General features: G+C 30.6%; 1 protein-coding gene across 2 annotated transcripts in view; it reads left to right on the top strand.

Annotated features, from left to right (window-relative positions):
* Positions 1-19,535, top strand: part of LOC148281247 (lachesin-like) — a 241,177-nt gene extending 221,642 nt beyond the window's left edge. For both annotated transcript variants that reach the window (XM_088226984.1, XM_088226985.1), the window contains exons 6-9: positions 6,513-6,641; positions 7,987-8,109; positions 18,124-18,294; positions 18,730-19,535. In XM_088226984.1, coding sequence (XP_088083110.1) covers positions 6,513-6,641; positions 7,987-8,109; positions 18,124-18,294; positions 18,730-19,082 — 776 coding nt within the window. In that variant the 3' untranslated portion in view covers positions 19,083-19,535. The remainder of the gene's footprint in view (positions 1-6,512; positions 6,642-7,986; positions 8,110-18,123; positions 18,295-18,729) is intronic.
* The last annotated feature ends 1,429 nt before the right edge of the window (positions 19,536-20,964 follow it).

Below are 20,964 nucleotides of genomic sequence, written 5' to 3'. Positions count from 1 at the left end.
GTTTTTAAATATTTGTTCTTATTAAAAACGTTCATTTAAAATCGTTGAGAAAAGTAATATTTTTAGTTTTACAAATGTTTGTAGACAAAGGGTTAGATTTTACCCCTGAGAGTATATATACACATATTGCGAGATAAATATATTACATCAGAGATGGATAACATTTTAACGAAAGGAATATAACTAGATTTAGATAATCAAACATCTATGTGTATTAACATAATACAACAGATGAAGAACATTTCAAAGAAGGTAATAAAGCATTCTAGGCATCTACAGGGCTTATGACCTGTCGTTGGCTGGTTTAAGTGGCCACTTTACACGCTGTGTTACAATTTTTAAACTTTTTCTTGGACCAGTTGGTTTCATTACAATATTTGAGTTTGTCCAAATGTTCGTACACAAAAGACTGGATTTCACCCCCTCGGGTGTCATTAAGATAAACAAATTACAACAGGGATGGAGAATACCTTAACTAAGGGAATATGGAAGTCTAGGCATTTACAGGGCTTATGACCAGTCATTGACTGGTTTAAGTGGCCACTTTACACACTGTGTAACATTCACTATTCTGCCCATGTTTGAACATCTTTATTCCGCCAATTTTTCGTCTGTTGATATTTTTGTAGTTAAAGAGCTTAAACCTTTATTTGTGCTGGTGAGATTTATCTGATTGAATTATATATAAACATAATAATATTTCAGCAAACATCAACAGATGAAATAATTGAAGGAATATAGATGTTAAAATATGGTCAGAATGGTGAAAGTACAACGTGTGTAAAGTGCTCACTAAAACCAGTGAATGATAGGTCTTAAGCCTTGTAGATGCCTAGACTTCTATATAACCTTCTCTAAAGTGTTATTTATCTCTGTTGTAATATGTTAATATTAAAATCTTTCTAGGGAGGTGAATCCAGTCCTTGTCAAATTTGAACAAACTAAAAATATCTTTGTTTATACCCACTAATACAGGCGTTGTGCAGATGATATTTATTTCCAAGCATATAATATCTAAACTGCTATTACAAACCCTATCTTCATCAAATAGGTGCGAAGGTTTTCACGGTCACTGTTATCAATATGTTTCTTTTTTGGGTTATAAAATGTGTGTTGGATTTGTTCCGACGTTTCGGCTACAGCCTCATCCATCTATTTAAATTTATGGCAACAGATAGGGAAAACATTATTAAGAAGGGAATATGGAAATCAGTTCAGTTGGGTAAATCTCACCCGCAAGATAAAGGTTTTAGCTCCTTTATTTCACAAAAGTCAACAGTTGGAAGAGTTGAGGAAACGTGGATGTTTAAAAATGGTCAGGAAAACGTGTATGTTTAAACATGGGCAGAATGGTGAATGTTACACAGTGTGTAAAGTGGCCACTTAAACCAGCCAATGACAGGTCATAAGTCTTGTAAATGCCAAGACCTCCATATTCCCCTCTCAATAATGTTTTCCCTGTCTGTTGCAATAAGTTTAAATATGAATAACTACCTAGGGAGGAAATCCAGCCAGTCTGCAAGCATTTGGACATACTCAAACATTGTTGTATCTTTATATCTTCATCAGCATGTATCGAAAGTAAAATCGATATAATTGTACGGAAATGTGTACATTTGTATAAAAATCTACAGTATCTTCATCGGTAACCCGTAATTGAACGTATTTAGAAGAACAAAAACTGATTAACGTGTTCTGTTTTTCATACAGAAGACTTAATTATACTTCGCAGACAAAATTAAAGTTATACGTTTACTTTCCATTTTAAACGAAGGCCTGCTCTCTAATCATTTACTTATTACGTATATTTACAGTCTGCATTAAGTGATGGGTAAAACAGACCGTTAAGTAATGCAGTTTAAAATTGTCAAATTAGTAAATATATAAAAAAATATATAACTGTGTTTGTATATAAATCACCTTAAATCAACTCAACTGGAAAAGAGAATAAAGAGAATAGAGGAAAGGAGAGAGATTAAGGAAGAGAAAGACGATGTTTTTTCAAACGTGATGTAAACAGAGACACTGTGGTAACATTTTTGATAGTAAATGGGAGATGACTCCACAGTCAAGCTGCTTGAAAACTATATGAGTAGGAGAAGAAAGAGGAATTGGGAAAGGGTATTAAGAGGGTGCTTTGAGAATAATAAAGAAGAGATAAACCATAAACTGATAAACGATGAAATTTTTCACGGAGGTATATAGGTGAGTTAGGATTTAGGACTTTGAAGTACAGTGAACAAAGTGAGATATATCAATATGACAATCGTTATCATACTTAATGTTGCATAGGGCACTTAGTTACTGCATCAAATGCAGCGCATATCGTTAATATGTTACAAGAAGATAAGGTATTCACAAAATTTGTCGATTAAATTGTAATTTAAATGTCTGTAATGAGTGCTACAAAATAAGTTCAGAAGAAAATTTTAAATATTTGGGTAAACACAAAGATTATATTCTTAAATGAGAAAAACATATAGCTAAACTAACAGACAAACTCAGATATTTATTTTATGTTTTCCAAAGACTGAAAAATATTTTGAACAAAAAAAAATTAAAAAAGGTTATATTATGCTTTAATTCAATGTTCAATTACATATGGTAAAATAGGATGGGGAGGAGTCAAGGACGTGCATAGTCGCTCCATAGAAATTGCACAGAAAAGTTTAATTATGATCATGTACAAAAAACGTAGACGATTTCCTAGTAATGAACTAAACGTAGAGAGAAGCTCCTTATTTTTAGAACATTATATCAATTTCAGTGCCTGAAATATGTTCACTTAAATAGAAAATTATGTAGCAATAATTTAAATAGGATTATCAATAGATTTGATGGTGTACTGTCGATTCCAGGATGCAGAACTAAGTTCGCACAGAGTTCTTACATGTTGGTCCAAGATCTTTCAATATTCTACCTAAGGAATTACAAAACATTAAATCACTGATACCGTTTAAAGTAGGTTTAAGGTCTTGGATTAGCACGAAAGAAATAAATAGACAGAAAGAAACATTCTTTAAAAAAAAATTCATTAAAATGAAAGTTTGTACTATCAGCATATGTTAATCTTTTTTTTTCATTGTTATGTCATACCATATTAGTATGCTATAAACTTATAAATCAATTAAAAAGAAATGGTCCACGCTCAGACGCTAAAGTCTTCATGGGCATTTTTTTCCAAATTATGTTACAGCTTTATTTTAAGGTGTATTTTTCAAGTTTTTTTTTTGTAATTAAAATTCCATGTTAATATATGTATAGAAAAGTAATCAATTTAAAAAAAAAAGTGATCAGCCCTGTGCTTCAGGCACCATCGCCAGTCCGGAAACATGAAATATTGCTGTGAAGAACCACCTTTTGAGTTAACATTGACGTAGACGATCATGCCATTCACTAACTGATTTAACTCTACTCGATTTCCTTGTTCTGTTTTTTTTGGACTCCAGGATTCTGATTCTACTTTACACCCAAAACCATATTCTTGATTCACCCGAACACGAAAAAAATGAATAGAATAAAAATAGGGCTGATCGTGGGTTTTTGCCATTAAAAATACAATAAAACGAGATCAACGTAACGTGTATTTTTGTATGTGTGATAGCGAATCGCTAAAAGCATTATCATTAGCCTTCACACCATTTGCGGGCGAGGAATCTGTTTTGTATAGCATCAGAGATGGAATAATAAAGTACAGTATATTCAATGCGCTCAAGAGCATTTTATTTCCCCTTTGTTTTCATTTATTCAAATTCCACAAGGAAATGAAAGAAATGGGAAGAGTCTGTTTCTCAGAGTAGCGCAGGCCGTGTGTTTGAATGGCATAAAAAGTGTTATCTTGAAAGCGATATTGCATAAAATGAAGTTCTGAAAGGCTTATGTCCGCAAACATTTATTTTTATTTTTTATGTATTGCAAAAAAGATAGAGAACATTTTTTGAGAATGGAATATAAAAGTCCAAGCATTCACGGGAGTTAAAACCTGTCATTGGTTGGTTTAAGTGGTCACTTAATACACTGTGTGACATTCACCATTCTGCTTTTGTTTGAACATACATAGTTCTTCAATAAATACATCTGAAAGTGTATTCCTCGACATACCCGACCGTAAGTCTTCCTATCAGTTTCACTCATACAAAAAAGCAATGTTTTTTTTGTAAATAAAAGGGTTAGCCTTTCAATTTTTTTTTATTTTTAATTTCACTACTACTTTACTTTACCCTTTTATTTTGAGTTTGGAAAATTATACGGTGGGTTTTGTCGGATATTGATTACTCATGACTATATTGCAAAGACAAATGGTGGCAAAAATTAAATCTATGTCCATTACAGTAATTTTATAAAATTCATGACGTTGAATAGGATTATTTTTACGGTCATTATACATTTTTTTAACTCTGATGCACTTTATATAAGTCATTAAAAGATAAATTACATAATCATGCATGTAGCACCGCTTATGAAAAGGTTATTAATTACATCAATTTAATGAAATCACGGTGAAAGCATTGTTCGTAAGTAGGTACTACGTTTGATAATTTAAACACGTAGGGTTTGCAATACTACTTCCTTTTGATGGAAAAGAACGGCACAAAATATAAGTAAAGCTCATACTTAGAGACATTGGGCTCCCTGGACAAAATGTAAAATTTAATTTACCAACCATTCTGGACATACTCTCAAAGATAATAATTTTACGAATATCGGTCAATATTATTGGGCACTCCTAAGAATCTTCAATTTCTCAACTCAGGGGCTAACAAACTGTGTAAATTAAATTAAATTCCTAATGTTTTTAACTGTTCAACGATAGAAATATCTCGGTTTTACAAAAACAGATGATTTAAAATGAGAATGACACATATTGAACATAACAAAAAATCCAATTCAATTATCTACTTAAAAAGGCTAACGCCGATTATGCTACAAAAAATATACAAATTCTATATCAGACCTTCTTTCAAATACGGGTTTAGATGTGGAATCCCTTTTTTGTCAAGGATATCAACTTGTTGGAAAGAATCTAAAGCCGAGCTACAAAGTTGTCACCAAGCCTAAAACGGCTTCATATGTGGTGAGACTGGAAAATTTCGGTTTCACAACGCTGCAGGAACGGCGAGAAAGGATGACATGATAAAGACACACAAAATACTCAACAGAAACAATAGCCGCCCGAGTTTGCATCCCATGTTCAAGCGTAAACAAGATGCTCGTCTTCGAGGCAACAGTCTTAGGCGGGAAAAAACCTCATCTAATCTTAATCCACGGAAGAATTTCCCGAGCTACAGGGTTGTTAATGGTCGGAATAAGCTGCCACAGGAGCTGATCTCAATATGTAGTCTTAATGGATTTATTAATGGACTAAATTTGTTTTAGAAAATTTAAAGTGAACAACTAACTTTTGTTAAAAAAGATTCAATCATATCAGCTTAAGTTGCTCATTTAAAATGTCCGAATGAGAAAATAAACATAAAACATTTTTTTTCAACAACGTTTTTTTTTATATAGACCAGTTTCAAAGCTACTCATGTCTAGTTTTAAAGATCATATCCATCTAATCCCACACCTCCTCCCACCTATACAAGAACAACATGACAAAAGGGCTTGACTTATTAGCTCCACATATTTATGTGGAATATTTAGTAAACAATTTTCAACTGGAATAGTATAATATTCACTAGTTAATTTATCTTGATAAATACGCTTAAACATCTTTGGGACCAGTCAGTTGAAAAAGTAAAAAATTAGTGGTTAAACAAAATGTTGCTTTATATTTATTTATTATTATGGACAAGCATGTCCAAATATACGATATCCAAATCTTTTAATACTAATGCTAAAATTGAAACCTTTAGGAATTCATCTTAAGATACCAATATCTCAAAAAAGAGTAGGATTTATTCAGCACTGTGGAAATTTAGGCATTAAAAGGTTAATGGTCTGTTACTAGCTAGATTTATTAAGTTCTTTGATTTTCACAGACCCCATTCATCATTGGTTCAGTTACTACCATTTTTTTTTTAAATCGCATTAAAATTAAAATATGTGTTTGCATTAATGATAAGAACGCATTTTTTTTTTTTAAAACCGTATTATGTCAAATGCTTTAAGAATCTGCTTTTTTATATATGGTTACATTCATTTTCGTTTGCTTTTTTTCTTTCTTTTGCTTATATTGCTTTTCTCACAAGTAACAAATTGAAAATAAAAAATTATGCCGCACTAAACATTTACATAATCATAATTGGAAAGAATGAAAAAAAACGAGTCAGATTAAAAAATAATACTTTGAGTAACAGAAAATATGGAATGAAATTTCTCGAATTTTTTATTTATTTTAACAAACAGTTTATATTTTTGTTGCTTGTTCTGGTGAAATAAATTTGGTTCCTGTGAAAAAATAGTTTAAAACGAATATTTGCAAAGAATTTGTATTAAAATCTGTACAAATTATAACTTATTATTTGTTGATATTAAATCTATATTATAGCAATATTTTTCTTTTGTTACAGTATCTACATTCCAAGGAGAGATTCTCAAACTATCTAAAATCACAAGGTCGGAAATGGGAGCCTATTTGTGTATTGCGAGCAATGGAGTTCCACCTTCAGTAAGCAAGAGAATCAGGGTCAATGTTCATTGTGAGTAAAAAAATGTACATTTTGTTATTAATTCATTGCTCTTAAATTCCTAATTAGGTTCGTTGTATTAATATAAACGCATAACCATCGAAATGGAGAACGTTGAAAGAAAAGTTATGTTCTTTCATTTCACAAAAATTAAAAGATAGAAGAATCTAACAAACATGTTAACTCGTAGGCAAAATAGTGGAAAATAAACATTGTTTAAATTGGCCCCTAAAACCAGCAAATAGAAGATCAAAAGTTCTGTAAACGCCCAGACTTTCGTATTTCTTTCTCTATCTCTGTTCTTATTAATGTATATCTTCTTTATGAAAAATTGATCGTTTATTTATATGATTTTTGGTTGGAAATAAGATAAATTACAATATTTTGTGTGGTTCCGATAGCATTATTTTGGGTGACAGATTTTTGCGACATTTCGATTGAATCGAAGAAAAATGATAGGTCCAAAAAGCCAATATCCTTATGGACCGAGGCCCGTAAGCCTGAATTTATTATGCCCGAAAGGCCGTATCTTTTAGCATATTGCTATCGCCGACTGTTACCTCCTAGTAATATTAAAACGGCTATAATACATAATGATATTCACAAATTACAACAGGGATAGAGAATACCTTAAGGAAGGGAATGTAGAAGTCTAGACATTTACAGGGCTTATGACCTGTGATTGGCTGGTTTGAGTGGCCATTTTAAACACTGTGTATTATTCACCATTCTGCCCATATTTGAACATCTATATTTCTTAAATTCTTTCATCTAATTTTTTTTTTATAAACTCGAAATATTATTGTTAAGTATGTAATTAATAAAATCAATAATATGTGATGGATACATAAAGAGGATTACTGGATAAGAAAGGTGATTTGCGAGAAAAATATTTTTGATATATGTGTATTTTTATCTAAAAAGGCCGTCATTTTCATTTAAAATAATAATTTTTGGCAAAAATTATTTTAAAGAAATTGAAAAACAATAAAAATAAATTCTTGTTTAAAAATAAACAGTAAGTTTAGTCGCAAGCTATTACACAAGGTATAAAAACCTGTTTAAAATAGATACTATTGATTAAATATGGATAGATTAAGCATTAGTAATGAATGATAAAAAGTTTTTTTTAATGACTTGGTTTTTGGGTAATCAATTCTTTTGGAAATGTTTTTAATTATTTTCAAATCAAAAAACTTTTATAAATAAATAAAATGATCTGCGGGTGCGGCGTATGAATATTTTATACCTGAACGATCTCCCTGTAGTATTCGACTTCGGACGAGTTAATAGGAAATCACCGAACTTTGTCCGAATTGGCAAAGATTTAACGAGATTTTCCCCTTTTGATTAACAGTTCACCCGGTGATCCAAGTGCCCAATCAACTGGTGGGAGCGCCCCTCGGGACTGACGTCACTCTCGAGTGCTACGTTGAATCGTCACCAAAGTCGATCAATTACTGGGTGAAAGACAGCACAGGTAATCGCATGATTTCTTCATTTAAAGACAAATCGTTTCAGATATGCCAAAAAAGTCAATTAATGCATGTTAGATCGCCACACGCCAAAATAAAAATGTTACCTGTTGGAAAAACTCATAATTTTGAATGTCTTCATAACTCTACATTTGAAAAAGTTTGCTTATGCAATAAATTAGACATTGTGGACGAATATGTTTATTTAGGTATAACTATTGATTGCTTTTTTAAGTGAAATATTCATGTTATGAAAACATACAAACGGTTAAGATCCGTAGTTAGTGAACTGCACAAATTAAAGTTTTTAGTTCCTCTCTCCACACTTATGTTAGTATATTTGGCTCTGGAAGAATCCATAAAAAGATACGGAATCACCGCTTGGGGACATTCTTGTGCAACAAACATTAAATATGCACAAAATGTTCAACATGCACTTGTCAAATTGATCCCAATTATGTAAACAATCAGAGACATAATACTCCATTCATTTATAATAAATTAAATGTTTTATTAGTTAAGGGTATTTTATGGAGCAAAATTATTTTCCAACAGATGTTCAGCTTGACAAAAATAAATAAAAATACAGCTATCTAACAAGATTTGCATGTTGATGGCCTAGTTGTACCAAAATTTAAAAATAAATATGGACAACGTACGTTGGATTATATTGTTCCAAAAGTATTTTATAGAAACTGTCTAGATAGACCGACCATTCATATTTCTTTCCCTGTTCATTATTATTTATTTCATTACACGTACATTTTTGTAAGTTCATAATTGAAAATTATGGATGCGCTTAACCATTTGAGACTAGTTGTGTTTGTTACAATATTTGAGTTTGTTCAACTTTTTGCAGAAAAAAAACTTGAATTCACCCCCTCGGGAGCATTAAGATCAACAAATTACAACAGGGATAAAGAATACCTGAAAAAAGTATTTTTTAAGGTATTTTCCATCCCTGTGGTAATTAGTTAACCTTAGTTGTGTTTGTTTAATACACCCGTACATGGTGAAAAGTACAAATTTATTATCCCTTTCGCTCCTGGCCAACACGTTTGTGTGGGTAAAAACAAAAAATTAAATTGTCTTCCATATTCTGTTAGATCCCGGCCACAACGATTGTTCACGTTACTGGCCACTCAGAAAATAACATATTTTTTATATGATAGCTCCAGTTTACTAAGGGGAGAGATGGTCCAAAAAAAAGAAGAGTAAAGAAAATTTTGAAAAATATCTCAGGAGCGAAAGGCTAAAAATTTCATATTGTCATCACGTGTCCTGAAAAATAAATGCCGTAACACAAAATAAAATAATTTTTTAATGAAATCAATTCTATTATTCATATTGGAGTAATAATTTTCAAATATTGTACTGAAATTTTGTACAAATTTTAGCTAACAATGTAAAAAGTTTGAACGATATTTATTTTTATTATTACTTAAAGCAAAAAATAATGAATTCTACGTTCCGAGCAGCGTTTACACTGTTTTAAAATATTTTCTTTCTTTCTATAATGCGTATTGTTTAATAATAATGTATGTACTGCATTGTTTTTTTTACTCTTGCCTAAAGTCCACGGATCCTGCTTTTCAGGAGAGAATCAAAAGAAAAAACGTTTTCCTCCCGAAACATCAATGTTGCGCTACAATATCTAGCGAGCTTGTTATAATATGCCACTTGATTTATATGAATTTATAATTTGAATTATGTAAGTAAAATAAAATAAAAGGCTGTTTAGTGAATTAATAAAGAAATTTCTATTAAGAGCGCTCGAATTTTAAATTCGAAAGAGATAAGATTTTTTTTAATGATTTTCAAGAGAATTGAATTTCATTACAAATGGAACATGATATCGGCCAAATGACCACCTCAGTTTGCTGAAAATTTCTATGACTAGACCGCGTAAATCGGACTCGATATCATTGATGGCATTGTTTATGTTGACTTTTAAGGCATCATTGGTCTATATATGATTTATTCACATAAACCAGATATTAATCGTAGTTCTTTAAGAAAAATATTAATGGCGTTAAATCACATGATTTTAGTGGCTAGTTGACGTCGGCGAAACGTGAGGTAACCATGCCGTTTTACATCTGTTTTACTATTTTTATGAAAGAACATATCGAGAGCCGGCTTTGTAATCGCTACGTACTACCTCAGTAGATAAATGCAGACGATCGTTAGGCATATCGTTTTGGCAATGGTAAAAAATTATATAAAAGCGAGCACTTTTTGCTTGAATTGGGATTTATTGGATTTTATAATCGCTTTGAAGTGGGCACTTTCTATCAAAGAAGCCTATTTAAAATATAAATGAGAACTATTTTAAATGTAAATGACGTAAGGAATGCAGACTGACTTTGAACGGTCATTTATTGGCTTATTTCGATCATATGATGTCGATATAGCAAGTAGGTAGAACATACAGAGGTGAGATACAGATAGTACAGAAGTTAAGTATTCCGTCTCAATATATACAGATGAAGATAGCGTTCATAATCGAGGCCAGGTGAATAAAATGTAGATCTTTGCGTATCTTGTGAATTATTTCTTTGACACAATTTTCTTATATAAAATCGTTAAAATTTGTTTGCATTTTTATCATTATTAGTTTTTTTATTTCTGATTTTTTTGTTAATATTAGTATGTTTTCTAAGTAACATTCGTTTCATTTATCAAATTTCTTTTTTTTAAATTTTCATTCTTGAAGTAAAACTAAATAATTAAAATTTCCGGCCTCCGTGGTGTAGTGTTAAAGATGCTTGAATCGCACATCGAAGGTTCCGGGTTCGATTTCCGGTGAGAACACACAAAAGGTTCTGCCTAAATACAGACAATTCCTATCTAGTCGGTTTATTTCATTAACATTTCCTTTTTCTTATCGTTTTTTTTTTTAAATTTTATAATTAGTATTTATTTCTATTGTTTTAGCATCATACAATGAAAAAAAAACAAGTAACAAAAAAGTTTCTGGCTAATTACAAATTCTTAGTTAGATACAAAAACCCGCACATTGCAATAACTATGAAATTAAACGTTGTTTTAGAATTTTTAATAGACAAATATAAATATTGTATTTTAAATTGCATAAAAACGCAACAATCTGTTTTTTTTATAAACATACCTAGTCTAATTAAACATCTCGTTCCGTGTGTTATTTAATAAGCCTCACCTTAGCGTACATTAAATGTATCGATAATAATTATTTATCCAACACCACGTGCTTTAATTACAATAATAGAAAAGCCACAGTAACCAGGTGCACATAATTCATGGAAAATTCAATTAACACTTGCAATAACAAAGCACTTTGTGTGTTTCTGTATAAATTATTGCAAGAGTAATTATTTTAAGTCTTCAGCGGGAGGTTTATACTTGCGGTGTGTAAGTGAAATGAGGAAAATATCCCTTGTATATTTATTTATACGGTGGTAATTAAGATTTATTTGAAATATTTGTAGATTTTCTGTGTCCAGGCAGATAAAAAATATAGTTGTGTGTAAAATATTACCAGAAACGAGTGTTGAATGGTTGCTTTCAAGCAAACATCTTGAATACAAAAATCCACCTCTTGAAAAGTCTGCCTCGTTGTGTAGTGGTTGGCGTGTTCGCCTATCATTCTTAAGGACTTTGTTTAATTCCTCTTTGGAAGTGAAATATTGCTTTAAAAATATTTGTTCTAACGTTTGATGAACCAATAGTTGAAGGCAAGGCGAAGTGTTTAATGGGTAATGGGGACTTTAGGTATTTATATTTGAATCTCGGAAAAATTTATGACAAAGTACATAGTATTTATTGACACACATTTGTGTATTGTGAGATTATTAATGAAATTTTATAGTTTTATATCTTAAGATAATTGTTATGGAAATAATATTTATATTATAATGATAGTTTGGTTATCTTTTTAATTTTAATACATGTTTGAAATATCATGAAGAAATTTACATAAACATAAATGTATTTTTATATAATATTTATATTTTTAAGAATTCTAAAAATATAAACGCAATTTTAAAACTTAATGAATTATATAACTTTGTAAGAACATTCAACTCATCCTGTCTTGACATTTTTTTAAATTTGTACAAACAAGGCGTAACAATTATCACAAAATTTTTGCTTTTTTATTTGTAAAAATAAAATCAAGTGTTCAGTACACTAAGATCAGTGTTTGATTTCTTAAAATATAAGTTTAAATATGAAATTCTAGGAAATAAACACCAAATCAATCAATTATTTATTTTAACGGTTCATAGGAAAATTTCAGTGTACCCAAACAAGAAAGCGTTCCTCTGTTATTGGTGTTGTCCGTCTACTCCCAGCTGAAAAAATGTCTAAATCGGATATTCTTTTTGTTTTAAATGCTCTTCTTGATGCTTTGTAATCGAAATGGGAATTTTCTCCTTCCGTCAATCCGTCAGGACTTATCCAAATAAAAAATAATCATCTAACCTTTAATTAACATATTATTTGGTTTTACAATAAAGTGCGGCATTTACCACCACTTGGTGAGAAGAGGGAAATAAATATGATGGCCTCGAATACAAAAATATGATAGTAAATAAATTAAAAACGATACATAGGTATGTTAAAAACTAATAAAGGTGAGTATTAAAGACAAAACTTTGTGGTGTATTTTTATTAAAATATATATTATTATTCAACAGGTTTATAAAGAAAACAATTTACTAAGAATGAACCGTATAAACACGCAACTCAGAAGAGTAGTTGAGTAACTATTAAGTTGTGTCCTCTCACAGGTGCGCGTAGACAAACTAACTTGAACTAAACTTTCTTACACATTACACGGACACGCACATTTCACGTGTACATAATAAGCATACTCGCGTACCTTTAAGTTTACTTTACTTAATTAATTACTAATAGGTTTTTTTTTCCGGTAACTTTACAGAGTATTTATTTGTATACGAGTGAAACAAACACGAACGGTTAAGAAGCTTTTGAGATACAAAATAAATAAAGATCAAGTCAACAAAACGAATCGAATCATCGTCATAAGGTACAACATTACACGTACCTAGTATATAGGGGGCCTTTGTTTACGACCGTTTTTATAATTAAAAAACGGGCCGGTGAGAAACGGGAGTCCTTGTTGGCGATCCGTTTATTCACACTATCCCATACAAAACTTTCCAACGGTTCGGTGCAAAAACGGGTGCACACCCGTTGCAAACAATGACGTTAACAACAAGCCTAAGTGTATTACACGGAAAAAAAAATTCTACATAAACAAAAAAGATCAAACCGTGGATTAAAAACGGGTTAATTTTTTGTTCGAAAAGGAGAGATAAATTGCATATTAAACGTAAAAAAATTTATTATTTATATACGATTTAATAGAAATAAATTACTACAGTAAATATAGAAATTTTTGTACAAGCCTAATACGATACTGTAAAATTAAATATTATAATGATAAAATCACACTAAACAAAGATATTATTGAATAAACTTGGAAAACTATAAAGGAAAAATAAATACTGAAAATAAACTAAACTCTTTAATTAAACTTCACATTGATGATAAGACCGTCAACTTTAACAAAAGTCCACACATAGTTTTTAATCATATCAATAAGTATTTTACAACTGTAGGATCACACTTAGCAGATAATGTATAAGGGATCAATGCTAAAAAAGAAGAGGAACTGATTATAGAAAATAATTACACGGAAAAAAATGTGTATACTCCTCTAACGTCACTGCAACCAACAAATTCTGCTGAAATATGTATGATGTATGTATAATAAGGAAATTAAAAAAATAGTTACTCTGCAAGAACTGATAATTTAAATTCAGCGCTATTTAAAAGATATAGTCAATACATTACAAAACTCTTAATTCAAATAGTCAACCTTAGTTTTGGCACTGGTATCTTTCCTAATCACTGCAAACTAGCGATCATCAAACCCATATATAAATCTGGTAATAATTTGGATATTTCAAATTACCGACCAATTTCTATTATAAACATTATTTCAAAGGTTATGGAGACAATTGCTAAAAATAGACTTACTACGTACCTAAAGTCAAATAGTATGCTGTCAAAACAGCAATATGGTTTTAGAGAAAAACTAAATACAGAAGATGCAGTTGTGGAAATAACACAACACATTGCAAGTAAACTTGACGCAAAACTAAAATGTGTAGCAGTTTTTCTAGATTTAGCAACAGCCTTCGATACAGTGTCTCACAAACTATTAGTTTACAAATTACGTGATATCGGAATAGCTGGACAATCATTAGCATGGTTTACAAATTATCTAAGTGAGAGGACTCAAAGTGTATGTATAAATGGTGTCCGTAGTAAACAAATGTCCTTAAACTTTGGTGTCCCTCAAGGAAGCGTTTTAGGTCCGTTATTGTTTATCATTTATATTAGTAAATTATGGAAACTACCGACTGGCGGCAAAACAATAACTTTCGCTGATGACACGGTACTAATATTCGTCTACGAATTTTAGATGAAAGCAAAACAAAAGTGTGAAAAGGGTATCCGATGCGTAAAAGATTGGTTGGACAATAATTTACTCAACTTAAATATATAAAAACCGAAAATCATCTGCTTCAGTATCATAAAATAAACAGAATCTGGAAATTTTTCACTCAAGATCCATTCGTGCATACCTAATACTTTGTGCAAACGTAAAAATTTAGAAAAAGTAAATTCAGTAAAATACTTAGGGGTAATAATAGGATTCTAAACTAACTGGAAAGATCAAATTAAAGAAATATTCAAGCAAATACAGAAATCAGCATACATTTATAAAAGCCTAAGAAATATCTTGAATGCCAAACTTATGAGGCAAATTTACTTTGCTTTTTGCCAAAGCAAAATATCATATTGCAATTTAGCTTGGGGAGGTTGCTCTCGTTCAATCCTTGAACCAGTGAAAAAAACACAAAAATGGATCATGAAGATCATTCTCAAAAAACCCGTGAGGTATCCAACGGAAGATCTATCCGTTGAGTTAAAGATATTGTATGTAAGACTATTGTTTGTGAGGTGCCTACTACTTAAATTTTATGATAAATTAAGTTAGGTCAAAAGAACCCAGCAAAATGTTAATATTTGTTCAGCAACACAAACTAACTGTATTGTCCCATTTGTATCAACCGCCTTTGGTAAAAAGCAATATAATGTAATTCCAATCCAAACATATTTAATGATTTATTGCCAAATATAAAATACTTGAAATGTAAAACATTTTTTTTTTTAATTGTTTAAAATATGTTTAAGTAACATGTATGCTTGGCACAAATATATTCTTTATATTTGTATAATAACGACTTTTCATTTCTTACATTTGATTAGCTAGGCATTTATAAATAAGTAGTTTTAGTTTTTTTAATGTTTTTGTTTTATTAGTATAGGACTATTTATGCAGGCTAAGACATATAATATGGAGACTATCATAAACAGAGAACACTCCGTTTTCATTTTATATTAAAAAGTTTTATATAGATTCCCTGTTATTTAATATATATACTAATTTTATGCAATAAATTTATTAAAAAAAAAAAAAAATTGGTACAAGAACGCTTTTAGAAAAATACCATCTGATAGGGTATTTTGAGACTGGGGTCAAACATGAGACGTTTAGAATGAAAATTTTTAATTGATTTACGAGACAACTATAACGTTGTAATTTGATGATATTTGTTTTCAAACTTTTGTAGAAACTGAGTTCTTACGTTCTAAATTTATCAAATAATTCTGATACACCTCAATTTTTGACAGTTATTATTTTAAAAATTAAGAACCGTTATGTCAAAACGCGATATTCGCTTGGAACCTAATTTCGTTAACGTTTTAGCAGAGGGCTTTTTGTGGTTCGCGTCAAATTGCGTGCACAATCTTTATTTAAAAAATTCCCCCTTCCAACTTAACTTGAACGTCATTTAATTTATCTAAATTATATATTTTTTTAAATATTTTTCAATGGCACGCAACATAAATTATTGAAATAAACGATTAGATTTTGATATTGTTTTAAGCAAGTTTTTAGCGTGTTTTAGTTAGTTTTAACAGATAATCGATATGTCTTGATACTGGCTTGAAATCATAAAAAAACAACCAAACCCAAATCACAATGCGGGGCAAATATCATGCTTTGAAAAAAAAACGATCCTCAATTATGAAAAACATCGTTCAAAACACACCTCCGATAACTTTATCGGTACCGGTAAATGATTATATTTTGTGTTAATATCACAATATTTTGAAAATAAAGACAGAGGAGGCAGTTTTTCTGTGTAAGATGAGACGTGCCTCATATTACTTATATATCTCAAATTATCGATTAAAAAATAATGTTAAAGGTGTTTAAATATTATTTTATGTAGTTGTCATGGGTCAAAAAAACATGGGTACTTGGAGGTCGTCTATGTGTAACTTATACAAAAGAATAATTGAGTAGTGCTATAGATGCGATCAAATTTTCTGAAAGCTCATTCCTCTCTATCAAACATATATACTACTGTGAAACTAAGAAATCAATTATATAATTATATTTTTAGGCAAGGTTATTAGGTCACCAACAGAAACTGAAACCGTTATATAATTAATGAGGTAATCAACAAACGTAGAACATTCATAGTCAAAGTCGAAGATGTCAAAGCTGGGAGTCTGAGCCAAATACCACCAGGAAATATGCCTGGTTAAGGTTAATTGAGGGAGTCATGTTATCTCTTTATAAGTTTTGAAATACAACTAGTCCTTATTTTGTTTTGTAAGTGTAATTTTTTTCATAATGCTTATTTTCCCAAAGCGTCAAAACTGATTAGTATCAATATATAATTTTTCAAAATTTAATTATCTCTAGTCACCTTTTTCTTTTTTTAACTTTATATATCACCAGAAAAGAAGCAGTGTCTCAAGATATCCCGCTTTGCTGAGTAGGTTAAGACATGTTTTTTTTTTATGAGAGTGCTATAGGCTTTAAATATGTTTAATAAAAATGGTCGAGCAATCAGTGTTGGACCAATTGAGACTGACCCGCCAATGGTTGTATGCGGTTTAAATACGTTTAGAATATTAAAAACACGTTTCAAAGAATGTAACCGCTTTTTCCATAATTGTGCTTTGAAGCCATTGTCCTAAATTAAGTCAAATATGCTCCTATGTCAATAAATGTAAACATCTTTGTACATTTAAAAAAAAAATATATTTAAAAGATTATAAAAATTTCATGCAGTTCTAGTTTAAAGCAAATTTAAATGATTTTTCTATAAAGGTACTGCCACTAACAAAAGTGTTGCGATCGCGTGGAGCATAAAAAGGTAAATTTAAAAAATCGGTACCGGATTAATTTTAAATAACAAGTCCATTGAAAATAGCCATTGAGTAAGACGACTAAATCTGTTTGATATTTAGCTCTTCTCTAAGGATGTATTTTGAAATTATTATTAACGTCAAAAACTCGTTTTTCAATTAGTGTTGATAGGTCTTTTTAAAGGTTCTTCCAATTATTATATAATGATTGATGTTCATAAAACAACTACGTAGTAGTACTTTTTTTCAAAAAAACTATGTCAGATTCGTTTGTTTAAATGTTTGTAAGGTTTATTGCCACAAAATAAATTCTTGCAACCAACCAAAATAACAAGTAATTGGAGAAACACATTTAAGGTACACAGTTTTTTTTTTAAATTGTTAATAATATAGTACAAACCACAATCGACTTCTGTAAAAAAATAGTATAACATAACATTGAATAGCATAAAAATATCATTTTGTCATTTTATGCATTTGACTACACTCGTAATGAAAACTCAAGTTAGGCATAGTATAAAAATGTTTTTCAATTCCATTAATTTACATAAAATACTGAAAAACAGTAACAACTACGAGTCATCTTTTCCAAAGAGCAACGCATACAAAAGTCAATTTATTTGTTAAATATTCGTTTTAAAAGAAAATGTTTAATTTTATCGTATTTTTCAGATTTTTGGGGTGACATTATAAAATCATTGTTTTTTTTTCAACAGGTGAGCTGATAATACCTTCGGAGAAGTATGAAATGGAAGTACACCAGAAAAGCATGTTCGAAGCCAGGATGTCAATGTCAGTGAAGAAAATTGGAGTAGACGATGTTGGCAGTTACACGTGTGTTGCTAAAAACTCCCTTGGAGATGTCGAGAGCAAAATTAGACTATATGGTAAGATTTTTACCTTCAACGATCTGGAAAAGTTTTTGAAAATTAGGTACTTAAGTTTTTAAAAAATAAGTTGATAAAAAAATGAGCAATTTTCCTATAATTATGTTAAACCAAAATAATAAACCAAAAAAGTGACCATAAGTATAATTTCTGCTAAATTCAGGATGACTTATTTTATTAATTAAAGGAAAAAAGGGAAATTTTAAAGCTTTTAATACCATATTAAGTCATGGACTAGTGAAGTGCTTTTTAAGAAAAAAATGGTTTTAAACGACAAAAAATTAGTTTAACAACTAAAACAAAATTATTATTCAACAACGCATATTTCTAAATAAACAAATTTATTTAACTTTTATAAACTTTGAAATGCCTGTACGAATTTCAATGTTTTTCTTTTAATGCGTATTTACAAGTGCATATTTCTAAAATTTTCAGAAATCCCAGGACCAAATAGAATTCGCTCCCCTGAAAGTGGATCTTCTGGAAGAAGAACTGAAGAGGAAGAATACACCGATGAGGACCAAGACGAAACAGATACTCAAGAGAAGTCGGACGAGGGAGATCAGAGAAACAGAGTTTCAGAAAAACCCAACAAGTGGGCAGGAGGAAACCAGGGAAACTCCGTTTTAGGACCAAGAGAACATCATTCTAAAGGAAAAGACGACAGTCTGGTTCTCTTGACAGCATCGGGGAGAGGTGGAGCATCAAGATCTAGAACTTCAGCCATTGAAAATATCAGAAAAACATTCGCAATATTATTTATTTTAAGAGTGTTAGTTAGGTATTAATATATGAATTAAAACATGCTTAAACTTAGAATAATACGATTAAAACTCTGAAAAGACCATGTTATTCCTTTTTCAATGAGGAAATTTAGTGATCTCGAAAAACTATTTTTTCTTAGACACGATAACAATACGTACATTAATTTTTATACGTCGCGGGCGATAGTTAAAGAGTTGAAATTTTGTGAAATTTTTAACGAATTGTTATCTTATTTGTGAATATAAGTTCGCCACACGGAATGACAACATATTATCTTCACAAAATAAATAAAAACTTCAAATTCGTGAATTCATTATTTGTCTTAATTTTCTATTTGTATCACAAAAGGCCGGAGGTCCAATTATAGTGGTAAATTACAGCACAGTTTATATTTAAATAAAAAAAATTGGTTCGCAGTATTATTCGAAAAGTGCAGTAATGAAAGAGTTTATTGGTGTTATATTAAAATAAATAAAGTAAGTAAGTAAATAAAAGATCATAAAGTACATTTATATGACATGAATTGATGCTAGCGCTGACAAAAAAACCATTTACCAAATAATTTTCGTTTGAGTTAGACAGTTAAAAACAATATTCACTACCTTTAAGTTTGTTAGTGAAAATTCTTGACAGCTCATTGTAATTTACTATAGAAATAAAAGACGAGTCTGTGACCAGTCTCGAAGATGTCGCGAAAGTGATGAAACCAGTCACTGTTTTTTTTTCCAAATTTGTAGATTAATGTATCACTCGTCTTTTATTTGTATTGTAAAATAAATTATTTTGTAAAAATTAAACCTAATTTAAAAAAAATAACTTTGCCTTTGCCAATAATTTGATGTAGTGTACTATGCGTTAATGAAATAAAATTGTAACATTTTAACAAGGGAAATAAATCTAGAATTAGTAATTAATTCAACTGTATAAAGAAATTTATACGTATTATAAATACTGTAACTTGGTTTTATTGAAATGTGAAAATTCATATTTTCACAAAAGTGTTAAAGTTGTAAATGGAAAATATAAAATATACTGTATTTGAAGAATCTTTAGAAATACGTTTATTGTATTTTTTATAACTTTTGCTTTTAAATTTTATTTTTATAAGATTTTGCAGGAAATGATTAATAAAATATTAAATAAAGGCCAAATCCGAAATTCTATACAGTGTTTAAACAATGTAAAATAAGGCCAAATAATGTAAATAAAAAAAATCTCAAGCCGAAACATAATGAATACTTCAAAGCTGTTTAACAATTTACTTAGTAAGAACTTTATATAGCTTATGCCAAAAACTATTCAAGTCAAGAAGATCAATGGAGATCGAGAAGAACTGCTCGATATAAGAACTAATGTATTTATTTGAAGAGGGCGATGAGGGCTCGCCAAAGTCGCGAGGGGCAACCGACACCGCGCCCGCGGGCCGCATGCCGCGCCGCCTTGCGTCGCCGAGAGAGCCCCCGCTGATTGTGACAAAAAGCCACGACGACTTTTTGTCACAGTGTTAAGTGCTAAGGAGATTTATGAGAGTGCGCTCACTGTGGCGACATGACAATACGATGGCAAAAAGTTCCAGCGTGACTGTCACCCGGCCTGTACATTGCTATGGGAGTGCGCTCACTAGGAACTTTTTGTCAGTCTGCCGGCAGACGCCTACCAAACGGACGTGGGTTGTGAATTTTGCAGTTATATTTAAGATAAAAAAACTATTTCAACAGTGACAAAGAACATTTAACACGAGATAATAAAGAGGTCTAGGTATTAACAGGGCTTATGACCTGTCATTGGCTGGTTTATATGGACACTTTAGACACTGTAAAATTAACCATTCTACCCATAATTGAACATATATATTCCTTCAACCCTTTCATCTGTTGATGTTTGTGAAGTTAAAGAGCTGAAACC

The sequence above is a fragment of the Micrasema longulum genome, unplaced genomic scaffold (assembly GCF_059751315.1).
Source record: "Micrasema longulum isolate JH-2025_06_02 unplaced genomic scaffold, ASM5975131v1 h1tg000482l, whole genome shotgun sequence".
Taxonomy (NCBI): Eukaryota; Metazoa; Arthropoda; class Insecta; order Trichoptera; family Brachycentridae; genus Micrasema; species Micrasema longulum.
The sequence above is the reverse complement of the archived record's forward strand: the minus strand, read 5'-3'. Positions and strand labels throughout refer to the sequence as shown.